Source organism: Sciurus carolinensis, chromosome 6, assembly GCF_902686445.1.
Source record: "Sciurus carolinensis chromosome 6, mSciCar1.2, whole genome shotgun sequence".
Taxonomy (NCBI): domain Eukaryota; kingdom Metazoa; phylum Chordata; class Mammalia; order Rodentia; family Sciuridae; genus Sciurus; species Sciurus carolinensis.
In genome coordinates this window covers 14,526,365-14,553,165 of record NC_062218.1, presented here as the reverse complement: position 1 = coordinate 14,553,165, position 26,801 = coordinate 14,526,365, and the positions used below count along the sequence as shown (strand labels likewise).

Here is a 26,801-nt window from a genome sequence, read left to right as displayed (position 1 = left end):
GTCACTGTAGCCCTTCAAATTGTGGGCTGTTTTTGTTTTGGTTTGGTTTGGTTTGGTTTGGTTTTTTTGTTTTTCTTTTTTCTTTTTGTGTTTGATTTTTAGAGATAGGAACTTGCTGTGTTATCCCGGCTGGCCTCAAACTCACAGGCTCAGGGAATCCTCCTGCCTTAGCCTTCTGAGTAGATGGGTTCCAGTGCCTATCACGGAGCCCCACCAAAATTGGGATTTTATTTTTTTATTTTCTTGCAGGTGGTGGGATCCAACCCAGGAGCGATTGACTACTCAGTCATATCCCCAACCCTTTGTTTTTTTGTTTTGTTTTGTTTTGTTTTGTTTCTTTTTGAGTCAGGGTCTCCCAGAGTTGCTCAGGGCCTCGCCAAATTGATGAGGCTGGATTTGAACTGGAAATCCTTTTGACTTGGCCTACTGGGCCACTAGGATTACAGGCACACACCAGCTAAAATTGGTATTTTTTAAATCACTTGTGTTAGATCAAGTCAGCACCTGACAACTGGTCCCTAAGATCTCAGTTGGTGCCAAAATCTGGGAGAATGTGTTTCCAGAAAACAGATGGCTATATGGAACACCACAATACAGAGCACATTGGGGTTTTGCTGTTGTTAATTGCCTTTTCGAGTGCTAGGATTAAACCCAGGCCTTCGGTCATGCCGGCAAGTGCTGTACTTCTGAGTTACATCCCTAGCCCTTTTTGAAAATTTTTGAGACAGGGTCTCTGAATCACCCAGGGTAGCAGAAAATTTGCCATCTTCTTGCCTCAGCTATCTGAGTAGCTAGGATTGCAGGTGTGTACCACCGAATATTCTAAGGAAACATGCTGCAGTTTTTAGAAATATGTCAATAGAAAAGTAGGCTTGATGTACACAAGTTGGATTTTGTGGTTCGCTTTCTCCATCGTTTGATTTTTGTTTTGTTTTTGTTTTTTGGAGTTGGGAATTGAACTCATGGCCATTATCACTGACCAAATGAACTATTCAATTTAAGCAATATTGGGCTGGGGATATAGCTCAGTTGGTAGAGTGCTTGCCTTGCAAGCACAAGGCCCAAGGGTTCAAATTCCCAGCACCGCCAATTTAAGCAATATTAAAGCACCTTGAATAAGCCATTTTCCTTGCTGGCTTGCAGTTTTCTCATCTACAAAATGGAATAATACTAAACACCTAAGCCACCCCATCAAGCGTCTGTGTTGAAGGATTGCTATCAGCACCTCATTCACATAAAAAGAAACAAAAGCAGCCTGCAGTTGCTTCAGGGCTTCTAAACAAGAATTTGAAATTGAAATTGAAGGTTTGAAATTCCTTCAGTTTCAAAATTGCTGAATAAGGAATAGCAGATCTTTGAAGCTAGAATAATAGAATTCTCTTTTTAAAGAGGTATTAATGTTTTTCAACATTTTATGATTATTTTAGACTTAGTACTATATCCTTCTTAAGGAAATTGAGCCATCTATTGATTAACCTCTATGAAAATTCATTCTGAGATTAAGGCAAAATAAAATAACCTGGTTAATGATACATAGTGTTGAAAATCAAATTCAGCTTCGAGTTTCCTGTCAGCCAAGGCAAAATGGGCAATACAGTGCATTTTCTTTCTCTTTTTTCCCCTCTTAATCACCATATTTAATTTCACTGTATGTTAGCCTGCCTTAATTCCTCTTTGGCCAAAGGTAGGGCATGAGTTAATTACAGTGAACTATTACAGTGAACTATATAGTGCTCAGTTTATAAATTTATAGTCAGATAAAGCATCATTTCTTCTAGAGGGAACCATTTTTTCCCCTTCAAACTGGATTTTTTAGCAGTAATCCTGCAGATCCGTGTTACGCGATACTGTATGCCGGCGAGGTGATGTGAGATCCATTTCCTGCCAGCCCTGTCTCCTTACTTAGCGTGCCCTTCCCGCTTGGGAGGTGAAAGGTGTTCAGTATTGTTCCCTTGCAGAGGCTGCGGGGTGTGGAGAGTCTCACCTTAGCCATAGGGTTGGTTTCCCCCATCATCACCTGAAACGCTTCCTTGCACTATAAAACTGGATCAGTCTGTGTGAGTCCTGCCTTCGTGGGTAGAGGGAGGTCTCCCTACAGTCCTGGCTGGCACCGGCCAAGCCCAGTGGCCCCAGTGTGGCAGGCTGGATTCTCACCCCCCACCTTTCCCGGTATTCCCAGGTGGCCATGCTCATGTGCTGGCAAAGCAGTAGAGCGTGGAGGTCCACAGATGAGAGACCCCCTCTGTCTTCTCTCTTGAGCACACTGACCTCCCTCGCCGCAGGGAGGTGTCATACTTTTTATTGTCACTATGCAATATTTATGAAATAAGGAAGGCCGGGTAACATTCAGGACAGTCAGATTCAACACATTCACCTCTTTTTTTGGTGGTGCTGGGGATCGAACCCAGGGCCTCGTGCTTAACAGGCAAGCACTCTACCAACTGAGCTATCTCCCCAGCCCATGCACCTCTTTCCTCTTTTTCTTTGTAAACCATCCTCTCTGGTCTTTGTGTCCCCTCTGTCCCCAGTTGTCAACACCTCTGTTCTTTATTTAAATTTTAAGCAGCAGGAGATGAGGTTTGCCATAATTGACTTTTTTATGGAGAGTTTAATGTGCTCACTTATCAGTCATTTGTTTTTGTCTAGTATTTTGCATTCTTTTTATTTCAGATTATAGAACAAGAAGCTTTTCAAATTTGGGGGGTTTTGATTAAATTATCCCAAGTATAACTTGAAGCTAAATGTATTTCATCATCTCCAGGATGTAAGCTTCCCTCCCTTCTTGCCATTTTAAATGCCTCAGTGTCAGCCTTGCCTTCAACACACTTTTAACATTTTTTGAGATAGAATTCACTGGTCATATAGTAGTTGACTCATTTAAAAAGTGTAATTCAGTGATTTACAAATGTCCACACATATGAAACCTTTATCATTGTCAGTTTGGGAATATGTTCATCCTCTCACAAGGAAACCCCCTGATTCTCTAGCTGTCTACCCTCCTGCATGGACCCCCATCTCGCCCATTAGCCCATCATCAGTCTACTTCCTAGAGATTTCCCTGTTCTAGACATTTCATATGAATGAAGTCATATGACACGTGGTCTTTGGTGCCTGGCTTCTTTCACTTGACATGATGTCAGGTTGTAGCATGCTCTGCAATGTGAATGTGCACATGTGTGTCAGCCCTTTGTGTTCTTGGGTTCCTTATGCATGAACTCAACCAACTATGGGTTGAAAATAATTTGGAAAAAACCTGCATCTGTACTGAACATGTACAGATTTTTTTCTTTATTCTCTGAACACGGTTTACATAGCATTTTGGTGCAGTAGGTATTTTATGTAATCTAGAGATGATTTCAAGTATGGGGGAGGATGCATGTGGGTTATTTGCAAATACTACACCATTTTAAATAATGGACTTTAGCATCCGAGGCTTTGGATATTCACAGGGGGTCCTGGTCCCTTTCCCCCTCTCAGATGCCAATAGACAACTGTATACCACTAGACAGGTGTATACCATCATTGCTTTATCCATTCATCAGTTGATTGACATTCTGTTGTTCCAGGTGACCTTCCCAGCCTCCCTTCTGACCACCTTTCACACTGTTCCATTCCAAAGTTTATTCTGTCTGATTTTTTCCATTGTAACAATTGTTATTTTGAAATGTCTCCAAAGATATACAGTATTGGAATTTTTCATATTCATCTATGTAACTGTTTCCTTCTTTTAGTGCAGTCTAATTTTTTTTCTTTCCCTTTTTTGGAGCTACTTCTTGCCACCACCCTTAGCAGCACCCCCCCACTAATGTCTTTCCTGCTTTTCTGCATGACATTATCTAGACTTGTATATTCATGCGCACATCCAAAGATGGGGCAGGTGTGGTGGCGAAGGGCTGTCCCTGCTTTTATGGAATGAACTTAGCTTCCTTTCCTCAGGAAGACATGGAAGGGCCAGAGTCAACTGGCAGGTTTTTCATTTGGTGTTACTTCTTCATGGCTGCTATTGTTTCCTGATGTGCATGGTATCAGAGTGGACCCTGTTCCTCTGATGCGCATGGTATCAGAGCTGTCCCTCTGGTGATGGTCTTGCTCCCGGTGCTGTAGCTGTGGACAAGGGTTCCTTCCGTAGCACAGGTCTGACTGTGTCTGTGGCCAGTGCCGCCTCTTGAACACAGCACATCCACTGAGCCTACCTTCAGCCCAGGTCCTCGCTGCCAGCCCCCACCACCCCTCCAGGCTGAGGGTCTTTCCTGCTCATGGCGTTTGTTCCTGCTCTTCTCTGTGTGGAGTGTCCCTTCCCCCAAGCTCTGGTTCCAGTCCACGCTCTGCCCTTAGTCTTTCAGTAGACCTCTCCTGTGTTCCTAAGGAACTTAATTTGTGTTAAAAATACAAATTATCTTTAACGTGGTATAATACCAGGCTTCCTACCCCATAAGTGGTGGTAGTTGTCCGTACCTGGCACCCTCCTAAACTTCAGGGTCCTTGAAACAAAATCCAGCCTCCGACCCTTTTGTGTATCTTCCCCAGGAATCAGGAAACTGCACACAGTAGGTGTTTAATAACTATTCACCAACCGGATCCAGCTGGGACTCCTGTGACCATAATTGCCTGAGGTGGGGGGGGTAAGAGCTGTTCCTTCCAAAATCCAACCTATTTGTCACCATCCAAAGGTCGCTGTTAGCACACCGCGGGCAGTCTTTGTTGGGGCAAACTCCAGCTCTGCAAAACGCGTTACCAGTCAGGACTAGAGTGCATTAGCAAAGTTTTGAAAGGCAAAATGCCTTTAAGTTGCTCCTCGTCCAGCCTCCAGCTGTGACATCTTTGAAAGTTAAATTCACCAGAAAAGGAAGTTGCCAGCAAAAAGAGAAGCACCAATGGAAAGCCAGGCTGGCCCGTCTCGTGATCGCGGGGTGGGTTGCCCAGGGCGACAGTCAGCCTATAGATCCCCCATCCCCTGGTTGAATTACTGGGAAGGGGCGCAGGACAATGGTGGTGGGAGTCTGGCAGTAGCGGCCGCTCCCAGCGGCTGTCTCCCTCCCTCCCTGAGCTGTATCAAATCCTACAGCCACACCACACTAATTAGCCCGAGGGTGGAAGGGGTTGTCATGGCGACCGGGCACTTTTTAAAGCGCAGGAATGGTGTTCATTATTGTTCCGTGTCTTTCGCTCTGGGGAAAAGGTCAGTGTGGCCGTTGTTTTCCATATGAATTTTGGCCCGAGCGCCCAGCTGAAGGTGGAATGCCCCTCCGAGAGCCTGGAAGATGGTAAGTGCGCCCAGCGAGCTGCCTGGAGGGGGAGGCCCTTCCAGTGACACCTTTGGCTCTTAAAACTAGAGTCCGGAGGGGGAGTGATGGAAGAGTCTGCGTCAGGAACAGCCGAAGCTGGAGACTTTGCGCCAACTTCTGAGGCTCAGGTGATTAGCTCCGCAGTGTGGGTTTCTCTGATCTTATGAACTTAACAAAAGTTGCCCAAGTCGGATGCTTCATTCAGTGTCCGTTTGGTGTAAGCTTGGCACTGTCCTTTGTAGATTGCTGTTGGTTCCGATTATGTCCCCAAGTTAAACAGAACAGAAGCATTGGAACCAAATAACTTAGGAACGAGTTACTTAACCTCCACCCCTATTTTCTAAACCTGAGACCCAGCCTAAGGTCTGCCAAGAGTAATTTTGTTTCCATATTTTCATGCGCTTTTCTTACTTTCCTAGGATAGCTTAAATAATCAAAACGAAAAATCAGAGAGCCCTGGTTCTTAATCGGAGAGCCCCAGTTCTTTGGCTGTTTGCCCTGATCTCTTGGCTGCATTGGTTAGAATACTGCTAAGTAAAGAGACTTGGCCAGTGTTTGTATAAGAAATTTTTGAGAGGAGTCAGCCTGCTAGAAGACAGCAGCTATTCCATCAAAAGCTGTCAGGGGCTTTGCAGAGCATTCTTTAATTTTCGTTTTTGTTAGTTTTGGAAGTGTGCGGGATAACCTAGCTTTAAGCCTCATTTTGTGTTCGTGACTGACTGCATTTGCTAAAGACCACAGATTAAGCTCCTTTGCATTTTTTGTACTTTTTAGCAATTACATCCTATGGTTCTATTTTTCAGTCCTTTTATTCACGGTTGTGTGGAATAACAAAATAGAAGTTAATTAAAGGGAATGGGTGGTTGGATTAAAAAATGAATTGCCGTCCAAAAAGCTGTAAATGAGGAATGACCCACTTTTTTTGCTTTATCCTCAAAAAACTATTGTCCTGGAAGCAATGCCAATTTGTTTGGCAACTGAGCAGAGAAGAGAGCACATTTCAGACACTAAGTCTTGATTTGATTTCCTGTCTTGAATTTGTATGTTCTTGGGCTCAACTATGCTTAGTATGGAACTCACAACAAATGAGCTATTTGACTAAAAACTGAGCAAATTTCAATTCTTTTTTTCTCTCTCATCCATTAGCCAGCATTGTTTGGTCCCCTTTTCCTGTCCCTCCATTTGTGTGTGTATGTGTGTGACCCTCAATGGTCACAGTATTCTGTGGGTTAAAAATGCTCTTAAACTGATGTGTTTTTTTTGTTTTTTTGTTTTTTTTGCGGTGCTGGGGATCGAACCCAGGGCCTTGTGCTTGCAAGGCAAGCACTCTACCGACTGAGCTATCTCCCCGCCCTAAACTGATGTTTAAAAAGTAAAACAAAGTAATATTTATAACACTTTTAGATTCTTTGGAAAAGGATAGATTTTAAAAAACAGTGGTGCACTTATGATATTTGCAAGATAGGTATTTGAACACAGATATTTATGTTAAGAAATTATTGGTAAGTTTTAAGATACAATGGTGTTATATTAAAATATGATATATACTAAAATGTTTACAATGAGGTGGTATGAAATCTGGAACTTTCCTGAAAACAGAGGAAGAGGGTGAACGCAGGCTCCCGAGTGGGAAGGGCTGACTGGCCGTGGTTGTTGGGGGGAGGTGGTACGTTCACTGGGGCTCATTTCCTAGCCTGTATTTTTGGGTATTTTGTTCAAGATTCTACAACTGCGCGTGCACACTCATGAGAGGCAGTGGTGGGGATGGCCTCGTCACCCCGTCTTATCTGACGCTCTCATCTTGCTGTATCTCGCCTTTCTCACGTTTAGATGCCAGACCAGTTTGACCAGGCGGTTGTGCTGAACCAGCTGCGGTATTCCGGGATGCTGGAGACGGTGAGGATTCGCAAAGCCGGGTATGCCGTCCGAAGACCCTTTCAGGATTTTTACAAAAGGCAAGAGAGAGCTAAATGGGTCCTCTTTCTTTTCAAAGGGGTGGGAGAAAGCAAGGAACCCCAGCTCAAGGTAACACTGGGCATCTCTGCGTTGCAGGTATAAAGTGCTCATGAGGAACCTGGCTCTGCCCGAGGACGTCCGGGGGAAGTGCACGGCGCTGCTGCAGCTCTACGACGCCTCCAACAGCGAGTGGCAGCTGGGGAAGACCAAGGTACAGGGACGGAACAGCTGCCACCAAAACTGGAGAGATGGAGGGTGACGCCCGAGAGGGGTGCTGTTCCAAGACTCCTCTCACCATTAGCTTTTTAGTATTTGGAACAAGCTCGCGTTGCCGGATCCACTGCCACCTCTTGTCTTCCAAACGCCACTTTATGTGAAGTCCTTGACTCGCCAGGGACAGTGTTTCCTTAGGGGACACATGGAAACAGTCGTGTGTATTCAAGCAGACAACATGTGTCAGCTGATGAGTGTCTCAGTGTCATGGGACTAGGCAGTCCTCAACATTTCAGAAGTGAGACCCCCCAACCTTTCCAGCTGTCGGTAACTGAATGTTGGATGGTGTCACTGCTACCGCAGCAGCTGCTGTGCAGGAGCCAGCAAGCAGCTTGGAATCCTGCAGGTTGCCAGAAGCGCAGTCCAGACAGTGAGAAGTAAAATCTGCTTTGGAACATGATGCAGGGGCAGAGGCCCTTAAACCGCTTACGCTGGACAGAGATAAGTAGGAAGCCGTCTAGCCAGAACACCAAAAATCACCTATAAAATCAATTGAATAGCCTTTTCTTCCCATGTCAGGGAACTGCCAAAACCCCACTCCTCTCCAGGGCCTTATCACATGGGAAAGACACAGAAATGCAGGCAGCAGGACTTAGCTTTCCAAAGAGCCAGTCCTCCTGCCCAGTCCTCCTGCCCCTACACATGCAATGCAGTGTGACCCAGGGCCTCTCATGGACGAGGCTGTACCTCGGCCCTCAGAGTTACATTTGTAATGTTGATATTTTTATGTGCGTGTAAGTTTTTGAAGCCAAGATGCTCTGATTATAATCATTTAGTAGGTGTGAAGAGAGGGTTTCCCCACAGCTAGGCAGTGATGCAAACCTGTAATCCCAGAGACTCGAGAGGCTGAAGCAGGGTGGTCACAAGTTTGAGCAGCCTGGGCAATTTACTGAGGCCCTGTCTCAAAGTAAAAAATAAAAAGAGCTGAGGGATGTAAGGAGCACCACAAGGCCCTGAGCTTGATACACTGTAATACAAACAAACTGGAGAGGTTTCTTCTTCCTCTTATCAAAATAGCATTTTAGAACTTTCTTGAATCACCCTTCACATACTCCTGAGATTTAATGTACTGATGCTGGACCATGAACTGTGTCCTGGCCCACAGTGAGATAAAACTTTAGAAACTCCAATAGCAATTTTATAGTCATTTTATGCCTATTGACTCTAGTGTAATAACAAAAACAATGAGATTTGAACATTTTATATATATATACATACATACATACATACCTTTTTTTTTGGCAATCCTGGCAATTGATTGAACCACGGTTGCTCTACCACCGACCTACATTTCCAACCCTCTTCAGTTTTATTTTGAGAGAAGGTCTTGCTGAGTTGTTGAGGCTGGCCTCAAAATAATGATCCTCCTGCCTTAAGTCTCCTGAGCAGCTAGGATTACAGTGTGTGCCACTGTAACCAAGCCTCTTGTAATATATCTCTGTTGGATTTTACAAATATATTACTCCAAGGCAGGTGGGAAGTTTACAAAAGACTTTTCTAGAAAGCATGACCATATGAATTTGCAGTGAACAAAAGGAGAAGGGAAAAGCCTTATCTACAAACAAGCAACCCTGACTCAGAGGTGCCTTCCTTCCACCAACCACATTCCTTTCTTCTTTCAACCAAGTTCCAACTTCCTTCTGGGCAGGTCTTCCTTCGGGAATCCTTGGAGCAGAAGCTGGAGAAACAGCGGGAAGAGGAAGTTACTCGGGCAGCCATGGTGATCCGGGCCCACATCTTGGGCTATTTGGCACGGTAAGACCCGTGCCAGGGGAAGAGGGCTTGTGTCCCCAGTGGTGTAGCCGGAGTCCTTGGCATAGAGGAGTGGCCCAGGTCGGGCCTCTTCCGTAGCCACACTGGCAGCTCAAGGCCAGCAAGCCTGACCTGGGAAGAAGCAGGAAAGATTGCATGCCACTTTTTGACTTTTCAATTATAACAGTCTTATTAGAGGACTCTACGAGATGCCTAAATTGTTTGCCCGTTGCTTGCATCCTATGCTGAAACCACAACGCCTCTGTTTGCTTTGGTATTGCAGGCTGAGTATACCTTGTCCAAAGTGCATGGGACAAGAAAAGTTTTAGATTTCACAATTTTTGGATTTTGGAATGTTTGCGTGCACTTTACCGGTTGAGTATTCTAATCTGACAATCTGAAATTCAGAATGTTCCAGAATCTGATTGCCTTTTTGTTGCAGTACTGAGGAATAAACCCAGGGCCTCACACATGCTGAGCATGCACTCTCCACTGAGCTACTCCCCAGGCCCAAGAACCCAAAAGTTTTGAGCATTGTGTCAGCACTCAGAGTTTCAGAGTCTTAGAAGAGGGCTGCACAGCCTGTATCATTTCGTCCGTGTATTTGCATTCTCTGGTCGTTGGGGGAAGTAGGCACCGCCTTTCATGGCATTTTAGTTCTGTCTGCTGTGTGTAAAAGCGCACCATGTGAAAATCTACACTGCCACGTTTTCTGAAATACAGAGCTGCCTTCTGAGGTGGTATTTTGCTTTCTTTGTTTTCATATGAACAGGAGAATATCGTTATCTACTTGGATCCTGTTTACCCAGCTTCCTGCCAGGCAATCCAAAGTCAGTGTTGGGGGTTCTCTATTTATTTAGCTAAGATAGTGATGAGTTCTTACTTGTTTATTATTCTTTTGTTTTCTTCTATTTTATTTTAACAAAGGGGCCTCCTTGTTCTCTTCAGTCTCCTAATGAGAGTATCCCAGAGTATCTTTCCAAAACTAGGTCTTTTCCTTTTGTCTTGAAGCCTTAATGAAGCACATTTGAATAGCTCACAGCCTCATTACTTCAACTACTGTTCTTTTCCTTTGCAGAAAGCAATACAGAAAGGTCCTTTATGGTGTAGTGACAATACAGAAGAATTATAGAGCCTTCCTTCTGAGGAAGAGATTCTTACACCTGAAAAAAGCAGCCATAGTGTTCCAGAAGCAACTCAGAGGCCAGCTTGCCCGGAGAGTTTATAGACAACTGCTGGCAGAGAAGCGGGAAGAAGAAGAAAAGAGGAAGCGGGAGGAAGAAGAAAAGAAAAAACGAGAGGAAGAGGAAAGGTACGATGTCTTTCTTGCTTGGATGAAACAATAGGACACATTTTGAGTTTTATGCTCAGTCTCTCGAGGATTCCCAGTGGGCATGGCAGCACCTACCATTGAAACAAACAGGAATTCTTGGCATCTGAAATGTAAAATTTCTTGGCAGTGTTGAAAGCCCAATTTTGTACATATTTCTGTTCACATGTAGAAAGGGACAGTGCGAAAGGCAGAGGCTGCATCCTTCATGCTTCTTAATTTGCATTTAGCAGAGTCTTTTTAAAAGTTACATTTTGTTGGATATGGGGCACACACCTGTAAACCCAGCTACTCAGGAGGCTAAGACAGGAGCATTGCGCGTTCAAAGCCAGCCTGAGCAACTTAGCAAAGCCTTAAGAAATTAAACTCTGTGGTTTTTTTTTATTTTATTTTATTTTTAGTTGTTGATGGACCTTTATTTTATTTATTTATTTATGTGCAGTGCTGAGAATTGAACCCAGTGCCACCCACATGCTAGGCAAGTGCTCTACCACTGAGCTACAACTCCAGCCCTAAACCCTATCTTAAAATAAAAAATAAAAAAGGCTGGCAATGTGGCTCAGTGGTGGAGTGCCCCTGGGTTCAATTCCTGGTACTTGAATAAGTAAAAAATAAAAGTTGCATCTTGGACTGCGGATGTAATTCAGTGGTAGAGCACTTACCTAGCATGTGTGAGGCCCTGGGCCCACTCCAGCCACCACCAAAAAAAAGGGTAGATCTTGCTGAAGAGTCATTCTCCGACTGTTGACTGTTGATTTTCGTCTTCTTTCTCTTTTCTATTTTTAGAGAAAGAGAGAGAGCGCGAAGAGAAGCAGAGCTCCGTGCCCAGCAGGTGATGATCGCCGTGACAGTTGGCCTCTACCGTAACTGCTTCCCTCCCACTTCTAACCCTGCTCGTGGGAATCAATATGGAGAAGCTTGAAGAAATGTTTATGATTCAGTTTCTTACCTGTTTCATTTGGGGAAAGCTTAGTGAATGTAAAATTTTATTATGATCACAGCGACATAATTTCTTAAAGTCAGTGATAACCGCTATGTTAGTTTGCTAGGATTGCTGTGATAGTGTACCAGACTGGGTGGGTTAAACAATGGAATTTGAATTTCTCACGTTCTGGAGGGTGGGAGTCCACGATCAAGGTGTGCTCAGGTTTGGTTTCTCCCGAGGCCCCCTCTCCTGGACTTGCAGATGGCCACCTTCTCCCTTTGTCCTCACATGGGCTCTCCTCTGTGTTTGCACAGCCAGGGTGTCTGTGTGTCCTAATCTCTCTTCCAAGGACACTGTCAGATCAGGTGTGGACCCACCCTGAGCACCAGATTTTAACCCATTCGCCTCTGTATGCCCTGTGACCAAGTGCAGTCACATCCTGAGGTGCAGAGGGACAGGGCTTCAACATGAGTCTGTGGGGGCAGAGTGCAGCCCAGAGCGACCATATTTCTTCATAGCTGCAAAGGAAGAAGATGCTTGTGGGTTTGGGGAGGCGGCATTCTAAAATCCACCTCCCCTTGTATTCAGGAGGAAGAAGCCAGGAAGCAACAAGAGCTGGAAGCCTTGCAGAAGAGTCGCAGGGAAGCCGAACTGACCCGGGAGCTGGAGAAGCAGAAGGAAAACAAGCAGGTGGAAGAGATCCTGCGCCTGGAGAAGGAGATCGAGGACCTGCAGCGCATGAAGGAGCGCCAGGAGCTGTCGCTGACGGAGGCCTCCCTGCAGAAGCTGCAGCAGCTGCGGGACGAGGAGCTCCGGCGCCTGGAGGACGAGGCCTGCCGGGCGGCGCAGGAGTTCCTCGAGTCCCTCAACTTCGACGAGATCGACGAGTGCGTGCGCAACATCGAGCGCTCGCTGTCCGTGGGGAGCGAGTTTTCGGGCGAGCTCGGTGAACTCGCGGAGAGTGCGAGCGGGGAGAAGCCCAGCTTCAACTTCAGCCAGCCCTACCCAGAGGAGGAGGTGGACGAGGGTTTCGAGGCCGACGACGACGCCTTCAAGGACTCCCCCAACCCCAGCGAGCACGGCCACTCGGACCAGCGGACGAGCGGCATCCGGACCAGCGACGACTCCTCCGAGGAGGACCCCTACATGAACGACACGGTGGTGCCCACCAGCCCCAGCGCGGACAGCACGGTGCTGCTGGCGCCGTCCGTGCACGACTCCTCTAGCGGCGAGTCCACCTACTGCATGCCCCAGAACACTGGGGACCTGCCCTCGCCCGACGGCGACTACGACTACGACCAGGACGACTACGAGGACGGCGCCATCACCTCTGGCAGCAGCGTGACCTTCTCCAACTCCTACGGCAGCCAGTGGTCCCCAGACTACCGGTGCTCGGTGGGGACGTACAACAGCTCTGGGGCCTACAGGTTCAGCTCGGAAGGGGCGCAGTCCTCGGTGAGTAGCCCGAGGCTTGTCCCCAGTTGTGGAAGTGGTCCACCCTAGACCCCCTCGTGTCCTCTGCCGAATTAAGACATCTAGAACCAAAGATCAAAGTCATGTGCTCCAAGGTGATCTTAAACCCCTTTCTCTTTCCAAAGGCCATTTGAATTAGTAAGTGACACTTGAATGTGTCCTTGGTTGGAACACAAAGCCCAGAACTGAATTTCGCCAAGGACCCTAGAAAACTGGCTTTTTAATGGAGCCTTAGGTTTGCTTTGCTGCAATCACACCCCAAACTGGAATTTACCTTGCCAAGGACGTGTGGGAGAACCTTCCTTACAGTAACCTCACTGTCCACACCACATGATGTTGTGTCTTGTACTGCTCTTTCCAGTTTCTAGTTTTATTTATAGTTTACTTTTATTTTTTCCCTTCGGTCGTGCATTAAATGCTGTCTTTACTTTCTAAGACTTGAAAATGTTTTTAGTGAGTAATTTAAAGGAGATTTAACCCTTGTGTGGTTTGATTAAAATTATACCCTTAAAGAACTGTTCTCTTTTTAGAATCAAGCCTTTGGATTAAAGTATATCTTGTGTTTTTAGGTATCAGTTCAACTGACCATTTGACCCTAAAAGTTAGTCTTGTTATTCGGAATTCCTTTGTTTGCCACACTCCATGGTAATGTTGTGAGCGTCTTGTCCTGGCATGTTCTCATGTTTACCCGTGCCAGTATTTTCATTGCTGGATTCCCATCCTTTCTCAACATTGATGTTCTGCGTCTTCCCCCTTCTCCAGTTTGAAGACAGTGAAGAGGACTTTGACTCCAGGTTCGATACGGACGACGAACTTTCTTACCGGCGTGACTCTGTGTATAGCTGTGTCACCCTGCCTTACTTCCACAGCTTTCTGTACATGAAAGGTAGGATCTGCAGCCCAGAAGGCTGGGCCAGGGTACAGCAGTGGGAAGCGGGCTGTCTCCCTGAGCTGATTGATGGTCCTGGGAAAGCCACTCCACTGTACCTCTCCTCATGTGCTGCTTAAGTGGGTGGGGACACTACGCTGGGTTGGCATGACATGGATGGCTGTGGTTCCTGCCATAATGAGCATGGCCCTGGCGCCCCTGGGTCGGTCCACAGTGATGGGACCAAGAGTTGGCAACCACTGCATCCATTTTCAGTCCCTCTCTCCTGTCTATTGCTGCCCTCCATCTCTCTCGCTTACTCTCTTTCTCACACACTTAGAAACAAATGTGTGTGTTGCTTCTGCTGGAAGTGGTAGGAACCCTTCTAGCGACAAACTGCATTTCCTCCTGCTCAGGGTGTTAGAGCATCTAGAAAGCTCGGGGGGGTATGGGGTAAAGATGCGACAGGGCCACAGCCAGCTTAAACTGCTACAGCATCCGCTTCTGGAGAGGATTTTCCTTTAATTGCTATTAAATGTTGGATCTACTATATTGGAACTTAACATTTGGGAACCTTGAGCCACATGTCTTTTGGAAAATGTTCTACTTAGGACCTGGTACTCACGCCTTGTTCCTGTTCCTGGCTCCCTGCCCCCTCGGGGGCAGGCATGATGAAAACCTGTGATCGGGTGTTTGGTAGAAGTTTTACATGGGTAGGCAAGAGGAGACCTCTTGTTTCTTTCATGGTCTGTACTGGATGGCGGGAAGAGTCGAGAACCCAGGAATGGGGCGGGAGAACAGGAGCCAGCCTCCCCGGGTGCTGTCTGGCTCTGCTGCCCTTCCATTTGTCTCCTGTTCCTGCTTTCTCCCATCAAGCCATCACGTGCTTTTCTTCACTTTATTTCCTATTGCCCTGTCCTTTCTTCCTTCTTCCTTTTCCTCTTCTTCCTTCTCTTGAGAAACTTTTATTCTGGCTCCTCCCTATTTCTTCTTGGTTTTTTTGTTTGTCTTTTTGGTGCTGGGGATCGAACCCAGGGCCTTGTACTTGCAAGGCAAGCACTTTACCAACTGAGCTATCTCCCCAGCCCACTCTTCCTGGTTTTTGTTTGTGTAGTTTTGCTTTTGGATGCTTTCTTTTCTTCCCAGTTTGTTCCTCTTCCTTGGCACATTTGTCTTTTTTACATGTCGTCTTTGCCCTCCTTCATGTTTTCTTCTGTCCTTCCTGTGGTTTTCTTTTCATTTGATTTATTTTTGCTATGACTGCTCCCCTTGTAAAGCAGGACTCTAATGATTAATATCAGTCCTTTTCAAATTCTCATCCTCTGCCTCAGATCCTGAAAGTGCTCATAAAACCCCCACCAGGTTTGGTTTAGGGGGAACTTCTCTAATTGCCTGAAGTCACTGGTTGGCAAGGATTTTATGGGAGGAGTATTAAAAGGAAATAGATTGGGGAATACTTAATCAAGACAGTTACCCACATTGGAACACCTGATACAGAAAACAAATGTAATCACAGATCAGAACCTACTGATCCAATAAGTAGTTAATCATGGCTTCATAAGATTTTCTTATACATTTCTTAGATAGACTAAATATAAGCTTTTTATTAATATGTTTCCTTCCCTTAATTAATTTCTAGTTCTATAAATTTGCTTTAAAGTCCCTATAATATCACAGTTGATCACAATATTGGCATTGAAGCTGGGCACAGTGGCCACACATGCAATCCCAGCTACTCAGGAGACTGAGGAAGGATGATCACAAGTTCAAGGCCAGCCTAGGCAGCTTAGTGAAACCCTGTCTCAAAATTAAAAAATCAAAAGGACTAGGGGTGGGGACTGGGGTCTTTGCTCATTGGTGGAGCGCTTGCCTGGCATGCATGAGGTACTGGGTTCGATTCTCAGCACCACATGTAAGTTTTTTAAAAAGCTCCGTCAACAACTAAAAAAAGGTTAAAAAAAAAAAAAAAAGGACTAGGTGTATGCCCCCTGGATAAATCCCCAGTACCACAGTAATAAAGCAAACAAATGAAAGTATGTGACTTTGATTCATAATACAGTTGTCTGATTAAAATAAGATAATTAGGAAAAAGTAAAAATATATATTCAGAACATTTAAATCAGAGTTCAAGGAGATAACTAATTTAAAAACTTAAAGGAAATAACTGACTAAATATACATCAATTAATTTTTATTAAACTCTTGAATAAAATAATGCCCAACATTTTCAGAGAAACCAGTTCAAAAAGAAAATCCCATCAGCACCTTGTATTTATGGCCAAATAGCCAACCAAAGGTGTTCAAAGTTAGGAATTGAACAGCATTGATCACATTCTCTACGTGATGTTGTCTCAGAAGAACTTGTGGAATCCCACCGGAGGGCTGGCGTGGCAGGAACGGGAGTGGCAGGTTCTACTCCGCTGGCGAGAGCTGCTGTGGCGACCGGTGCTGTCTCTGAACAGCTGAGTGAATGCCATCATTTAACCAGGAGGTGATGGAGCAACTTTATACTACAGTTTTCCTTTGGGCTTGTTTTGAGAAACCCAGATTAAAGTCACAAATCAAAAAATAATAATAGGGGCTGGGGAGATAGCTCAGTCGGTAGAGTGCTTGCCTTGCAAGCACAAGGCCCTGGGTTCGATCCCCAGCACCCAAAAAAAAAAATAGAAATAATAATAATAAAAATAATAATAATAATAATAATAATAATAATAAAGGTTTCACTTGGAGCCCTTGGCAAGTTCGCTGTTGGTCAGGAAACAGCTCTGGAGCGTGACTGATCACAAAGGGGCCTCAGCCAGCGAGCAGGGAGCACTTCAGAAGTGAAGAGGGACAGCATCTGTGCAGTGCAGCAAAGCCAGGGGACGTCCACCGCTTTGTGGGTTCCTGTGGGGGGTTAGTTGCACATCCATCGCCCCAGTCATTGAGGAAAGGTCGCCTCTTTTTCCAATCTGTGAAGTGTCATTTTTGCTTACTTTACATATCTATGTCAAAACGTCTCTTATTTCTGTTGCGGATTTGGATGCAAAAGTGAACTATGAGAAGCCTTATAAGAAATTGAAGTAGATTATGTTCCACAGTGTACTAATTAAATCAGGTTTTTGAACAGTCGTGGTATGGTGTCACTCCTAAGCATCCTCATGGAATCTGAATACCAGAGTATCCTGCTGAAAGTGTATAGAAATATTTTTAATTCTGTGAAAGATAGTATTAGCATATTCTTTTAATTTCAGCTAGAAACTTGACTACTACACAAATTTCAGCTGAACTTTCTCTTTTAAGGTCCAACTCCCTGGCTTTTTTTTTTTTTCCCCCCCCTCAACAGTGTCAATCTTACACCTTCTCCTTTAAGCCATTTTCAGATAATGCTCTTTGAAAAAAACATGTTTATACAAAACACCATATATTTTTAAAATTATTTATTTATTTTGCTGGGAATTGAGCTACTGAGCTATATCCTCAAAACACTGTGTTTTCTTGATCTATTAGACTTTATGACTAAACTGTGGAATCCCTCTTGCTCCCCATTGACCCATGAGGAAGGCGACATGTGAAGGACACCCATCTTAACACAACTTCCCCTCTCTGGGGCATTTGGAGGTCGCCGCTGTCCATACACAGAAGGGTTCTGGACTCGCTCCTGGGCGAGAGCGTGGGTTCCTTACTTGGCAGCCCCGGGAGTGGGAGCTGTTCAGTGTGAGGAGGGCGCCAAGTGGCTGTGCAACTAGAACCAGCAGCCCAGCCAGGCGCGGCCCAAGGTCGTCTGCGCCTTGAGACCCGCTGCAGACGCTGTCATCCCAGGCGACTGACCTCTTAAACTTTTCCCTCCCATCAGGTGGCCTGATGAACTCCTGGAAGCGCCGCTGGTGTGTCCTCAAGGACGAGACCTTCCTGTGGTTCCGCTCCAAGCAGGAGGCCCTCAAGCAAGGCTGGCTGCACAAGAAGGGCGGCGGCTCCTCCACACTGTCCAGGAGAAACTGGAAGAAGCGCTGGTTTGTCCTCCGCCAGTCCAGGCTCATGTACTTTGAAAATGACAGCGAGGAGAAGCTCAAGGGCACCGTGGAAGTCAGGACGGCTAAGTAAGTGGATGGCCTGGGCGTGGCCCTCGGGCAGAGCTGTGGCTGTGTGCTTGGGCACCGGGGGTGTAGTGCTCCTCGGCAGGGTTCTTGCAGCAGGAGACTCCAGGAGGCGTTGGGTGAGTTCTGACAGCACAGTTCAGCGCCCTGGATCAGTAGGAAGCCAGGAGGCAAGACTTGGTGGATAATCTGCTTTTTATGGTTACCCTCAGTCATAGGGCTCTCGTTTGGAACATGGTTCCTTGAACGTACAGCTAACCCACTGGAATTATGTCGGCATGCAGGAACGATGGTGTGAATCTGCAGCAGTTGGTTGAGGGTCCTTTCATGGGTGACTTTAGCTCTTTCAGTTCTTCCTCACTTTGGCTATTAGCCAGGAGATTAATTAGCTAAGTTGGGAGCAGACTGACAGACTGCAGGTGTGTTGTGAAATGGGTCATCTATCATCTATGCCAGCTCTCCCCATTCTCAGCAATAAGAGGGGCAGGCATATGATCCCGTATAACCCATATATAATCCCATATAACCCATATATAATCCCATATATAATCCCACTTTCTCTGCCACCCCTTGGAGAACCAAGGCTTTGGACTTATCGAGGGCTTGTTATTTTTGTTAAAACATTTTGATGCTAGGGTACCTGGTGTTCTTGGGTACTTAGGTATGAAGTTATTAGTTATAAGAAAACATTTTGATGCCAGGGGTATTTTTCTTGGGTACTTAGGCACTAAACGAACTTGTTTAAGAGTGATCTGTGACTGTACTCCACTCAAAACTGAGCAACCGTAAATATTTAGGACAGTGGTAGAGTAAACTTGGAGAGATCGAATTAACCCCTGAAGTCATAAGACTTAAAAAATGAAATGTTTCTCGTCAGTCAGCCTCAGCAACTTCAGAAAATTACTCATGGGACAGTGGAAAGTTTCATGAGTAGAGGAAGGTCCTCCCTGTGTTGGCTTTAGGACAAATCATGAAGTGCAGAGAGGGAGCGCTGGACTTTTCCAAGCTGCCCCTTTGGGCTTATTAGGAACTTGACTGGGTGTTTTGGAAATTCAGGTGTGAGTCCTACTGCAGGTGTTCACAGCTGGCACTGCCCTGCCATCCTGGGTGCCCAGTCTCAGCCCAGATGCTGGTGGGCCACTTCATTGTCTCATAGTTGGGGCCCCAAATGCCCCGAGACTGAGACTGAGAGTGGAATATTTCCTTGTCATTATTCCCTAAATAATCAGTATAACAACTATTTGTATAACATTTGCATTCCGTTAGCTATTGCAGGAAACCTAGACACGATTTAAAGGGTACAAGAGAATGAATGTAGGTTATAACCAAAATACCCCCCCGCATTTTACTATGATCCTTATTAAGCATGCCCACATTTTGGTCTCCAAAGGAGGTTTGCTGAAGATGCCAGCAAACTGTTAGTTTTGCGATTTGCTGTACCTCCTCCCTGCCCCGGGCACTGGGGACTCCACCCAGGGGTGCTCTGTCTCCGAGTTATACTCTCAGCCCTTTTTATTTTTGATCTTGAGACAGAATCTCTCTAAGGTGCTAAACCGACTGCTCTGTGCTTCTTAAGAAAGCTCTATTTTTCAGACACTTTTTCAAGTTATATGGTTATAGAAATGTTAGCTATTTCTGTCACATTCTGTAGAGCAAGGACAGTGAGTTGGGGTTTTAGCACATAATCTTTTTTTTACTTTATTTTGAAGTGTTTTATTATAGAAAATTTCAATTATGGGCAAAAGTAGGTAGAATAATAAAATAAAACACATGTACTAGGGGTTGGGGTTGTAGCTCAGTGGTAGAGTGCTTGCCTAGCACGTGAGAGTCACTGGGTTCGATCTTCATCACCACATTAAAAAAATAAAATAAAATAAAGGTATTATATCCATCTACAGAAAAATGTTTTTTTAAAAAAATATATATATATTTTAAAAATTAAAACTCCCATGTACTCACCCAGCTTTCAATGGCTATCTGCCTATCATTTCACCCAGAATCACCCCCTGCCTATTCCTGAACAATTACATTCTTTCAGAACAAGCCCCCAACATCATCTCAGTTTATCTGTAAATATTTTTGTATGCATCTAAAGATTCTTTTTAATTCATAGGTCAATGCCCATATACATTAAAAAATAATATTAGCTGAGCAAAGTGGCTCATGCCTGCCATCCCATCTACTGGGGAGGCTAAGTCGTGAGGATTGCAAGTTCAAGGCCAGCCTGGACTACTTAGTGAGACCCTTTCTCAGAATAAAAAATACAAAGGGCTGGGGGTGTAGCTCAGTGGTAGAGCACCACTAGATTCAATCTCTGGTACCTTAAAAAAAAGTTAGCTTCTAGTATCAAACTCCAATTGTTCCCATTTCCTACAGTTGTCTCACAAATGGAGGTGGCTTAGGTTGGTTTTATAGATTCTTTCTTCAAATTGGAACCCAAACAAGGTCCAGACTTTTTTTTTTTTTTTTTTTGCGGTACTGGGGATCGAACTCAGGCCCTTGTGCTTGCAAGGCAAGCACTCTACCAGCTGAGCTCTCTCCCCAGCCCCAGGTCCAGACTCTGGATTGATAGACACCCCTCCCCTGCACCAAGTCGCGTCTTTCAATGTCAGCTGCAGCTGAACACCTTCATTCGCCTTCGCTGGCGCCAGGCCAGTGCCTTCTTGAACACGTTCCTCGTTCTCATTTCTTCTCTGTGGACTGGTTGGTTGGTGGACCTCCAGGGGGATCCAGTTCAGGTCTTCTGCACACCAGAGCTCTGTATATGGCAGGGTCTGTCCCTGTTAGAATCATTGATTGTCGCCTAGAGTATTAATTCTTCAGGGACGAGAGACAAGACCTAGCACATTCAGGGGTATGACCCTAGACTGTTAGGGGTTACAGAATAGTGGTAGTCATCTCTTAGAGTCTGTAGGGTGTTGGTTACAGAACACCCTGCCCCTCGGGGGTACCCAAATCCACAGATGCTCAAGTTCCTTGTCGAAACGGCATAGTATTTGCATGTAACCTACACGCCCTCCTATGTACTGCAAATCATCTCTAAATTATTTATAATAACTAACACAGTGTAAATGCTGTGTAAATAGTTATTGGACTTTATTGCTTAGGGTATAATGACAAAAAGGAGTGAGTAGGTGTTGGGTACAGGTGCAGGCTTTTTTCTGAATATTTTCAACCAGCTGTTGAGCAGACCACAGACCCAAAGGGCCAACTGCCCTCATTTATTACCTAGATTTCTATAAAGAGAGGCTTCTAACCAGGTAGTGGTTGTCCTAAAGTGCTGTTTATTTAGGAAAGGCAACATAAATGCTGGCCCCCACCCCCACCCCTTTTTCCAGGAAAGTGAGTGGGTTCCCCCACATGCTCCGCTGATGGCCACTCTGCTGATTTCATTTATTTGTCCAAGTATCCGTGTGAGCTCATGGACTTTCATGTATTTAGTGGGTTTCCAGCCATTGCAGCTTTTCACCGGGAAGCCACTCCATGTTCCCTTGTCTTTCTCATGTTGTCCTGGTAGTTTTTAATAACTTCCTTGCTTTCTGATATAAGATGTTGCCTACTCTTTTCAAATTCAGGCTGTATAAACAAAGATCTCCTGAGTGTTTGCTTTATTACTTTGAACTTGAGGCTTTGGGAGGAGTCCTGAATTAGGGCCCAGCTGCATGATTGGAGCCCTGCCAACGTGGGGGAAGCTTTTGAGTCCCTGGGCCCTGCCTGTGTTTCTGAGTGCTTCTCAGGACCACTGTGATTCAGAACCACAGCCTCACAGCTAGATCCCAGGGTTTTACCCCCGCTTTCTACATGAGGTACTCAAATTCCTGAGAGGAAAGGGGTTTATCCAAGATGCAGTGGTCAGTTCAGTATACCTTGGGAATGATCTCCCAAGAGGCTCCATTGCTGGACCCCCTGGGTCATGGCTCTCCTTCCACCCAGAGGAGCATCACAGACCACTGTGCAAATTCTGTTCTTTATTTTTTTTTTTTTTAGAAATATACACTTATCTTTTTTCAGTGATTATAGCAATATGCTTCCTAGAACAGTCTTTCTGTCCAGTTAGACTGTTTAAGTTTTACTGTGAGCAGTTATACTACTTCAGGTGTCAGAGCAAGCTGCCTTTATCCCCAAGACTTCTGCATAAAATGGTCCCAACATTTGCTTATGTTTTACCCTGAGTTCATTAATGAACCCTTCAGCATATCAGGAGTTGTTTAGGGAGTGTTGGGATAAGATCACGATGATGGGGAGCTCCAGAAATACCAAATCTCTCTCTTCACCTAGAGCCCCTGGTGGAAATAGGGTATCCCTGTGGGGTGTTCCTCATCAGACAGTAGCCTTGTCCTTTAACTGTGATGGAAAACTGTATTTGTAGTCCATTTGGGCTGCTGTAACAGAATACCTCAGACTAGGTGATTTGTAATGAACAAAAATTGATTTGGCTTATAGTCTGGAGGCTGAGAAGTCCAAGATCAAAGGCAGAAAAGGCAAGAAATTTAATTTGCAGCCTCAAGTCCTTTTACAATCAACATGAATCCGTTCTTAGGGTGGGGCTCTCCTAACTAATCTCCTCTCAGAGGTTCTCCTCTCTGCTCTGTTGCACTGGGGATTAAGTTTCCAACACCTGAACTTTGGGGGAACATGTCAAATCATAGCTGCCATTATAAAGTAGGAAAAGAAATCAGACAGGAGCCAAAGGGAAGCCTTGTCCTTTAACTGTAATGGAAAACTATATTCTTAGTCTGTTCAGGCTGCTGTAACAGACTAGGTGATTTGTAATGAACAAAAATTGAGGGGTAAGGCATCGGGCAGGCAGTGGAGAACGGCCCCTCCCTAGAGAAGCCAAGAGACACGGCGTGCAGACCTGCCCCTGGGGGCAGAGAGGAGCCTGGCTCCCCCTGGAGGTCATTGGGATCTTCTTCCTTTCTAAGAGAAAAATCAAACAAAGCTGGTGTGGGTACCTTTGTCCCACCAGATCCTTGTTTCACATTCCACAATTTCAGTTACCTGTGGTTGACTGTAATCTGAAAATATTAAGCAGAAAATTTCATATGTTGAGGGAGAGACTATGCTTATATAATTTTTATTTTAGTATATTGTTGGAATTGTTCTGTTTTATTGTTGTTTACTGATGTCGATCTCTTTACTGTGCCTGACTTATAAACTAAACTTCATTACAGGTATGTCTGCATGGATTAACCCCCAAATCCAACGTGCTCCAAACTTGTTGAGTGCTGACATGTTGCCACAAGTGGAAAATTCCACCCCTGACCTCATGTGACGGGTCACAGTCAAAATACAGGCGTACTAAGAATACTTTATAAACCACCTCCAGGGAGCTCGGGGGTCTAGCACAGTAGTAAGTGGTGTACTTAGCATGTGAGAGGCGCTGGGTTCAATCCCCAGCACCAGAATAAAACAACTTCTGTCTGTGTTTCTAAGGTGTCCATGAAACACAAGTGAACTTCATGTTCAGACTTAGGTCTCATCCCTAAGACATCTGTCTCATCATATACATGCAAATATACCTAAATCTGAAACACTTCTTATTTCATGCATTTTGGATAAAGAATCTTCAACCTAGGAAAAATAATCATAATTTACATAGGGTTTAGTACAGTCTGATTTTTGGCAGGCCTTATAATAATAAATGGGTACTAGTGCATATAGTTTTTTAAATGAATAAGTTTCAGCTTAGCCTTAAAATTGCTTTTCTCAGTTATTATTAAGAATTCTGTGTTCTTGATTTCTATTCATTGCTTTTGTTTCTTTGCAGAGAGATCATAGATAACACCAGCAAAGAAAACGGGATTGATATCGTTATGGCCGATAGGACCTTCCACCTGATCGCCGAATCCCCAGAGGATGCCAGGTGGGGTCTGACTGTCAGCTTCGGCTTAACCACCCCTTGCTCACAGGCGTACGCAGCACACAGGGCACTCTTCACCTGACCACCTTTCTAGTTGGCTTTCTGTCTGTTCTGTCCTGCAGTTTTTCCCCAGGGCACGTGTGTTTCAGCACAGCACAGATTTGGGACTTCATCCTCCTGTGCCTCGCCCAGACCGCCTGTGTATCTCAGCTCTGGCTTTTTAGTAGCGAGTATAAACAAAACTGAAAGCCCACCCTCTGGAAGTTTCCAACTTTGAAAGCGAACAGCTTGTATTTGCACAAAGATCTAGGGACAAAAGCATTATTTAAACAGGGGTTGTTTAAATAAATGATAGTGCTGTGGCCACTGGAGGCTTTTAAAAGTCTCTTTGTTGAAGCGTTTGGGAGACAAGATACTACGTTATGGAAAACTGACTCTGTTGGAGGCAGTATTCTAATATTTCATGTGTATGAACTCACCACAGTCCTGTGGGGTATTATTACCACTATTTGTACTTTGCAGAGAGAGAGATGAAGGTATGGGAAAAGGATAGTCTAATGTGATGTAATGCAAGTTTTGTTCTATTGAATGGAAGCATTAAGATTCCTACATTTTTTTCTTAAGGGGTTTCATTTTTTATTGAGATGAGAGAAAAGGCTGTCCCTCACTGGCCAGGGCAAGTTGCCTAATGTTTCTGGACCTCTGGTTTCCATGTTGGAGTGCCGAAGACATGGAGCAAAAAGTTCAGGAGAAATTATTTTTGCTTTTCAGTGAGACATCACAAAGTCACGTAGTAGATGGGACTTGATGGACAGAGACTCTGTCCCATCCATTCCTGCTGCTTTGTAGGGTTATGTTGGAAGTGACTGTCATCTGCTTTGGGCAGCTCTAGGTTCCAAATTATGAGAGTAACATCCAGTGACCTATGTATATTCTTCAGTTCTCGGCCCAGAAGTCACTAGAACCCTCCGAGTTCCCAGGACCTCTCACTACCCTTCGTCCTTTGAATGTTTTCAAGTCGATATAACCTCTCGATAGCAACATTAAGGGTAAAGACACCAGAAAGTAATTCTTCCCATGGGAACAAACTGAAACCCTGGTTTGACTCATAAATTATAACACAAACTGGAAAAGCAAGCAAACCTGAAATTACAGCACCATCATTCCGTCTGGGACTCCTAGAGACCTCATGTGGTTTTCTGCGGTGGAGGGAGTGCCCACAGCTTTTCAGCTGAATTATAGACCCAGTATGTGGCAGCTGTCCTGTCTGTTTTGTGCCTTAATGAACCTGCTAAATTTAACATCTGGGATATTTTAGCCAAGGACTTTTTCCCCCGACCAGTGGAACACATTTTTAAAAATTCTTTTTCAGACTCCAAGTTAGAACTTGAAGAAATTATATAAGTTTAAGAGCATCTGTACACACTGCACTCTCTTCTTCTTCTCTGTGTGTGTGTGTGTGTGTGTGTGATTCTGTATGGCATACATCTGAGTTTATATGTTTTGATTTGGGGGGTTTTTGAGCTCAGCAGTGAGTGCAGGGTTTCCTTCTGGCTCACCAGCATTTGACGGGGCAAGTCCATCTTAGGATACTTGCCTTGGGCTCCTTAAGATGTTCAGATTGAATGTTTTCAAGATCTTGTACACATTTTCTTCGCCATGAATCACAGAATATAAATAATTTATGGGTGTTATTTTTTTGCGTAACTATTCCGTTACCTATCAGGTACTTAACCCTTCTGTGTTGTTTAGTAGGGGCACATGTATAACATGCCTGCAGGCCCCGGCAGGAGGAGAGTGCCGGAGCTTCTCTCTCTTACTTGGAACCCCTCACATGCCGTAGTCACTTACTCTTGGATGAATGAATGGCCGTTCATGGTCATTTTCCTCAGGCATATCCTGCTTTTTCCAGAGTTGACCTATGTTTTCCCTTATTTTCGGGTTATGGTGAGGCTGGAAGTGAGAAATCTCCTTTGAAACGCAGACAGGAGAGTTCTCTGGTGGAAGTGACTTCCTCTTTCTGCTTTAAGCGATCGTCTCTTCTCGCCCCTCTCCAGTGGTTGTGTTCACTTAAGTAGAAGGCCTGTCAGGAGTAGTGAGCACACACGCAGTGCTGTGCTGCTCAGATGGGTTCTGTTGTAGTATTGACCTTCTTGCCTCGTGATTCACTTTCAAGACCGGGAAGGAGTCTGAGTGTCCCCTAGGGTATGCCTAAGATTCAGTAGATGTCCTGGATGTAAGTATTTTGGGTAGAAGTGTGGACTTCGTTATTTACAGCCAGTTTCTCAAGGAACTCACCATCATCAGCTCTCTATGGGGACGTGCAGGAGGGGTCTTCCATTGACATCGGAACACATGATGCCTCAAGGTGCTTTGGCTGGTTTTTGAACTTCCCACTTGGTAGAGTGAATCCTGCATTTGCCTAAGGAGAAGCCACAGTGCTCGGAGGAGATGTCATTTGCCCAGAGAACCTGGGGACAGGCGCCATTGCTTGGCCGGGCCAACCCTGACAGCTGCCCTCTTTCCACAGCCAGTGGTTCAGCGTGCTGAGTCAGGTCCACGCGTCCACGGACCAGGAGATCCGGGAGATGCACGACGAGCAGGCGAACCCACAAAATGCCGTGGTGCGTGAGCGCTGGGGCTGGCGGGGTGTCCTGCGGGGCGAGGGGAGGGCAGTCGGGACGCACAAGGGCAGGCCTGGGAACCTCTGGAGAACCTTCTGACGTGAAAGTGTAGTAACTGAAGAGAAAAGCAGACCCATTTGGGCTAAAAATTATGCACAGAAATAAAACAATAAGTTATAGAAGGTTGGAAATGTGGTCTATTCTAATTCTCCTACCCCAAACCTTCAAAGGATGAAGAAATAAACTACAATTTTTCTGACATCTTGGAAGCATGTGAGACTTTTTCTTCAAAGGACTAGGCAAATTCTAAATTGTATTCTTTCTGTCTTTATCCCAGAAACAAAGTTATAGAATACTAGTTTATAAATAAATTTTAT

General features: G+C 45.0%; 1 protein-coding gene and 1 non-coding gene across 2 annotated transcripts in view; one reads left to right on the top strand and one right to left on the bottom strand.

Moving 5' to 3' along the window:
- Positions 1-26,801, top strand: part of Myo10 (myosin X) — a 204,935-nt gene that overhangs the window by 160,763 nt on the left and 17,371 nt on the right. The window contains exons 20-29 of the mRNA XM_047555005.1: positions 7,116-7,240; positions 7,338-7,452; positions 9,163-9,269; positions 10,345-10,578; positions 11,383-11,428; positions 12,110-12,976; positions 13,757-13,880; positions 17,697-17,940; positions 23,708-23,803; positions 26,331-26,424. Of these exons, the coding sequence (XP_047410961.1) occupies positions 7,116-7,240; positions 7,338-7,452; positions 9,163-9,269; positions 10,345-10,578; positions 11,383-11,428; positions 12,110-12,976; positions 13,757-13,880; positions 17,697-17,940; positions 23,708-23,803; positions 26,331-26,424 (2,052 nt within the window). The remainder of the gene's footprint in view (positions 1-7,115; positions 7,241-7,337; positions 7,453-9,162; positions 9,270-10,344; positions 10,579-11,382; positions 11,429-12,109; positions 12,977-13,756; positions 13,881-17,696; positions 17,941-23,707; positions 23,804-26,330; positions 26,425-26,801) is intronic.
- Trnan-guu (transfer RNA asparagine (anticodon GUU)) lies at positions 2,384-2,456 on the bottom strand. Its single transcript has one exon. It is a non-coding gene; the product is annotated as a tRNA-Asn (tRNA).